The 6,041-nt window shown below is 38.0% G+C and overlaps 2 protein-coding genes across 5 annotated transcripts in view; one reads left to right on the forward strand and one right to left on the reverse strand.

The window, feature by feature from the left end:
* Nucleotides 1-3,559, forward strand: part of dclk2a (doublecortin-like kinase 2a) — a 40,759-nt gene extending 37,200 nt beyond the window's left edge. For all 4 annotated transcript variants that reach the window (XM_035660742.1, XM_035660744.1, XM_035660743.1 and 1 more), the window contains one exon: nucleotides 352-3,559. In XM_035660742.1, the coding sequence (XP_035516635.1) occupies nucleotides 352-1,392 (1,041 nt within the window). In that variant the 3' untranslated portion in view covers nucleotides 1,393-3,559. The remainder of the gene's footprint in view (nucleotides 1-351) is intronic.
* A 112-nt stretch (nucleotides 3,560-3,671) lies between these two features.
* lrba (LPS responsive beige-like anchor protein) overlaps nucleotides 3,672-6,041 on the reverse strand; it is a gene marked incomplete at its 5' end in the record, with an annotated part of 190,396 nt that continues 188,026 nt past the window's right edge. The window contains 1 exon segment of the mRNA XM_035660012.1: nucleotides 3,672-5,125. Within this exon segment, the coding sequence (XP_035515905.1) occupies nucleotides 5,035-5,125 (91 nt within the window).

The raw sequence follows: 6,041 nt of genomic DNA on the forward strand, positions 1-6,041 counted from the left end.
TGATTTACCTTCTCGTGGGGTCAGTGTGTGAAGCCATTCTGTCTTTTTGTTGAATCATCTTTCAGTTATTACTGTCCATTTTCATTAGCGTGTTTCATCGTGTGTTCATTCATAGAGATCATTAAAAAGTACAAAACTGGGTCAGCACTTAATAATTGTATTTATAAAAAGAAAACATTTAGACGATCAAATGCCCTTTGCTCACTGCAAGAGCTAATCATTCATAAGAAAACAGATAAGATCATTTCATTCTAAATTACTAAAGTTTCCTGAATTTAATATAGATTTAATATTGGTGTTCTTAAAACTTCAGAGGTATCAAGCTGATGGTCGGCCTGTCTGTTTTGCCAGAACACAGCTCTAGATAAGAAGACCATCCAGCTCACCACCCGTCGTCGTCCAGGGCCCCAAACAGTGCCATGTCCACTACAGTCGACTGGCAAGAAAGTCCTACCTGCCCCTCCAGTCAAACTGGCCTCGCCAACAAAGTCAGGACTAGCCTCTCCAACCAAATGGGCATCACGCGCCAAAGAACCAAAACCTGCAAAGCTGCCGTCACCCACCAAGACCGGGAGGACTGCTGCGCCTGGTGCTACATCCACCTCTAACGCTCCTTACTCTCATTCCACCACTGACAGTGTTGATTTTCCTCCCTCTGCTCCTGTCAGTTCACTTAATTTCTCCCCTTCACCCATTGCTGAAACGTTCCCCATCACCTCTTTGTCCGTTTCCGTCCCTCCTGAAATAAGAACATCACCTACATCACCCTCCGCCGCTCCCTGCTTATCTCTAGAAACTCCCTCACCGTCCGGCCCCACTCCTCCTTTCACCTACGTAACTCCCTCTACACCTGTCTCCTGTCCTTCCCCATCATCTCCAACCAAATCAGCTCAAACCTTCTCTTCTCCCACCAAACCATCTTATTTTTCTCCCTCTTCTCCCACCAAACCAGGTTCTTTTTCTCCCTCTTCTCCCACCATACCAGCTTCTTTTTCTCCCTCTTCTCCCACCAAACCAGCTTCTTTTTCTCCCTCTTCTCCCACCAAACCATCTTATTTTTCTCCCTCTTCTCCCACCAAACCAGCTTCTCTTTCTCCTTCTTCTCCCACCAAACCAGCTCTTTCCTTCTCTCCTACCAAAGAGGCAACGTCCCTATCTTCTTCTCCCACAAAACAAGCTTCTCCCTCCCCAGTCTCCCCCATCCAACCTGCTGTATTCTTCCCTCTCTCTTCCCCAACCAAACAAGAACCTTCCTCCCCTTCTCCCATCCATCCAACCCTGTTTCCCTCTCCTCCTTCTACTCCTCCCAGATCCACAACCCCGCCCTCTCCCACTGGCCCTCCTTCTCCTCCCAGCCCTCTACCAGCTGAAGAGCTTATGGATAAGAGTTAAACGGCAGGTCAGTTGTGTAGCCAATGTCACCCCTCTCACTCCTTCTCTTTACATGTATGTATGAGAAAACATGGGATGAGGAGGTTAAAACTCCACCTCGAGCATCTCCAGTAGCTGTAACCTGAGCCAGTGACTGCTGTGTCCACATTTTCTTCTCATTCTTAAGCCACTCATTTTCAGAGACGAAGGATACAAGGCATTTTCTAAGAGTTTGTCGATTGTATATTTGTTTGTATTTATTAATAGAGGATGCAGAGAAGGGAATTAACTGAATATATCACTGTTCTGAGTGGTTTGTCTTTGGAAATCATGTGTTACTACAGTATACCACGTTAATGTGAATTCTTTCCTTTATTTATTATCCCATTTTGGCTGCCTGTGGCTCTTTTGTAGATAGTTTCAATACACACACACACCATTGTGAACTCCTGTTGCTTTGGTATAGAGACCGTATGTCCATAATACAAGTATTTCAGCATATCAGACATCTGAACTTGCTAGCCTAGCTACCTGCAGTGTAATCCAACTACTGAATAACTACTATCAGTATGTTCTCTGACCACAGCCATCCCGATGGTAACCGCACATTTACTGTTAAACTTAAGATTCCTGTTAATATATACAAGTACAGTGGGTTGACAAAATAAATGTAATACCTACCAGAGTAGCTATCCAAACAGATTTACTTGGAGATTCTGTGCATTTGCAATAATGCCTCGAAATAATGCATGTAAAAGTGGCAATAATCAGACATAAATGGCTTTTCTCATTCAATTTAAAGGATATGTTCATCCAAATTACAAAAAAAAACATCTTCTCTGTCACCTCTTGTGTAGTGGTTCCAAAAGTTTTTGGCTAATAAACTGCATACGTCTCTGCATTGTGGCCATTTCAACCAAAGATTCAAATTGTATCATTTAAATAAGACTAGGGGCCTGAAAACTATCCATTAATCCATAAGCACAAATCAAACATCAAGACAAATCCGAAGAAATAAACACAATTTTGTGTGTTTTTCTGCTTTCCTATCCCGTTAATCATGACCCCACCTCTCAGATTTATCTTGTGACCCATGGGAGTGGGGTTCCCTCCACCATTTTAGAGAAACCTCTCCAGATACTAATAAAAGTGAGGTGAAAGTTCTGTCTATCCATAGTATCTTAATTGTTTTATTATTTATTTTTAATTTGGATGAACTGACCCTTTAACATCACTTGCCTGAGTGTCTGCCTTTGGAATAAGTAAATAAGTCAGTTTGGTAGATTATGTTGTGAACCCACTGTAACTGGCACATTCATCCACAGACTGTATGTATTATTTGAAGTAAACATTTTAGTTGTACATAGTGTGAAGAACCTTAGTTGTGAACCTGAAACTTGAAGGATTGTTTTTTGGTGTGTGTATGTCTGAGCAGTCATAACTGCTGTACATAGAAATAGAGAAAATAGATCCAACAGACATGAAACCAGGTTTGTTTCTAAAGAACTGAACTGCTACAACGACAATACTGCACAGACAGGACACACATTTATCAGTTGATTTAGTTGCCACTGACAATGCTATACTGTGGGTTGCATGAAACTCGTCACTGTTCCTTCAAACAATGGTTTTTGATCTGTTGGATTTATATGAATGAATGAATGTGTTGTCAAGGTGACGGGTTTGTGCCTGACCACTAGCTAACAGCTCATAGCTTAAAAGATGCCTTTATCAAAACCAGCTCGGCGGAAAAATGGGGTTTTAAAATGTGCATCCTAAAATAAGTGATTTGTTTTTTTGTGTTTTACCTGTTTTAAACTCCACAGCATTTATCCCAGCTGGTGTTAGTAGGGCTTTCTCCTAGTGGTTCAACATGACTCTTTACCTCTCTTCAGGACTTTCAGCTGCATGCATACTCCTCTCTCCCCACTTCCTGCCTCCCTGTAAGACAAAATCTTCACACATACACAAACTCAAGTTGGTACATAATGTCATTTAGCTTCCTCCTATGTATATGTAGTTAAATTAGATTTTCATAAGCAGTTTGTAAAGGGAAATTTGTATGAAAAGACAGTTTTAAAACAGGAATCATCTGTGTCAAACTGGAGTAATGTTTTTTTTAGGCATAGAGTGGCTGCTTTTAATGTCCTACAGCAAAAAATTAAAATGCAATAAAGACTTCAAATGACTTGTTTGTCTGCTGTGAATAATTGCGTGTGTGAGTGTGTGGCCACAAGTTGGCCACAGGATGGTGCTATGGAGTCTTTGTGATTCCTAGTGAAAAAATACACTTACACCAATTCAAGTTATAAAATTCAATTTTATTGTCAGAACTCGGCACACAAAACACTCCAAAATGATTGCAAAAAAATATTGGTTGAAAGAAGTTCTCATAACTGGAGAAACAAACCACATCAAAGCGCAAACTTTAAAGGAATGTTTCCTCAAAATCAAAGATACAAGTGGACGTTTATTTTACTGAGGAACAAAGGAAATGATCTCATTGCCATTTTAGTGCTAAATCACATCTTAACATAAACACTCATCCTGTGATTTAGATTGCTGTGATGAAAAAAAAAAAAGAGACCCTCAGATTGAAATAGAGTAAGTCCTTCCTTTCATTGCACATCTCACTTTGCTGTTAGCTGCTCTGGAGACAGGACTCAAAGAAGACTTAAGAGATGCTAAGCTGGCTTAAGCACTGAGTATTATGATATGACATGATTTTTATTTAGTGATTTGAAGAAAAAAAAAGTGATCTCATACTCTCAGTTTTTTACAGACATTAACCAGGAGTCCCATTTTTAGGAGAAAAAAATTACTGTCACTTATTCAGTCATTTAGGAAATAATGTAATGATGTAAAAAGAGCAATGTTTTTTTTCCTGACATCTTCCTTTACATAACGCTCATCTTTAACATCACTGGGTGGGAGAGGGAAGTGTTTTTAAAGTTTGAAGTATTAAATGATAATAGGTCTGCGCTGATGCGTTTCATATGAGTAGTGAACCATGCACAGAAATGCAATCTCTTAGCAAGCAGAGAGGTATAGAGGGAATGGACATTTTAAATATGGAGGACTACATTTAAAACTGAATATATAGATATTTATATATGTATATTCCCTCTTTGTTTATCCTTCTGTCCAATACATTTATTATTTATTCAAACATTTCATATCTACCGGCTGTGGTGCCAAAATGGCAAAAAGCTGTGAATGATAGCTTAATAATTATTCCCCACATACACACCTACAGAAAAAAAGGAAAAAAAAAATCACTCACCCTAAGGTACACAAATATTTGGATTTTTAAGTCAAGAAAAAAGGTTCTCACTAGCTCCCCATAAATCCCACTTTTCTTTCCAGAGGAGATGAAAATAGACTCTTACAGCTAAAAATAGATTTGTTTTCAACCGTACAGTAACATAACCCCCACCCCTATGATTTATATGAAAATTGTCTATCTGATCTACAAAATATAGCAATGCCCTTTTTAAAAATAGTTTTTACTATAACAGGACAGATTTTTTTTCTTCTTTCATTAAGATACATTCAGGATATCAGGATATAGACAGAATAGTGCTTTTGATAAGAGTTCACACACAGTTTGGATCTTTGTCAGTATCAAACTTTGTCAGTCAAGTAGCTGCTGTTGTTGTCAGCTCAGTATCTCGTCTGGTACTCATGGTGCCATCTGTTGAAGTCGTTGTAGAAGAGTACGATACTTCCAGATGCCATGCCAGTTATGATGCACCTTAGAAAAGTTAGGAGGAAACATTGTGAGGTTTTGTTTGATTTAGTTAAGTTAGAGGATGCTAAATCTGTAACAGGTGAGCCTGAATGTAGGGGGCAGTGGAAAGTAACTAAGTTCAACCAACTAAACCAACAAGTACAATTTTGAGGTGCTTGTACTTGAGTATTTGAAGGAAAAATTTTACTTTTTACTCCATTATATAGTTATTTTAAAGATTTATATACAAAACACATGATCAGCCATTAAAATATGTCATAGATGAAACTACGAAAACAGTATAATAAAAAGTTATTATAATCTGCTTCACCTCAGCTACAACATTAAAATGCTGCTTACATGTTAATGCACCAGTAATAACATATATGACTGCGACTAACAGTTATTTTCAGTAAGCATTAATTGTTGTATATTGTTTTTGCCAATAACTCAACCAACAGTCCAAAGCTCAAAGATATTATTTACTATTATAATTTTGTTTTAAATAATGATATAAAACAGAGAAAAGCAGCAAATCCTCACACTTTAAGAAGGAAGACACAGCAAATATTAAGCAGTTTTTCAATTAATGAATTAATCAATGTTCAAAATGTTGATGATTAATCTTCTGTTGATGGATTAAACACTTCAGACCTACATTTTGAATGCTGGACATTTTGTCATTGTGGTATTGCTAGTTTTACTTAATACTTATTCAGACAATAGTTGTAGACTATGAATACTTACTAGTGTATATGTCAGGTGATAAGTATTCAGTGTTTGTAGTGAAATGTCCCACCGTTCATGGTGCAGTGACAATTCTTTCAAAAATAATTTAAGACATCCTTGTCAAAATGTTACGAGGTTATGTAAAAACAAACACTGTTGGCCATTAAATGTGGGTTGTTGTTTCTTTTACAGTAAATGGTAAATGGACCTG

Source organism: Morone saxatilis, unplaced genomic scaffold (genome assembly GCF_004916995.1).
Source record: "Morone saxatilis isolate NCDOM2014 unplaced genomic scaffold, NCSU_SB_2.0 Contig17, whole genome shotgun sequence".
NCBI classification, from domain to species: domain Eukaryota; kingdom Metazoa; phylum Chordata; class Actinopteri; family Moronidae; genus Morone; species Morone saxatilis.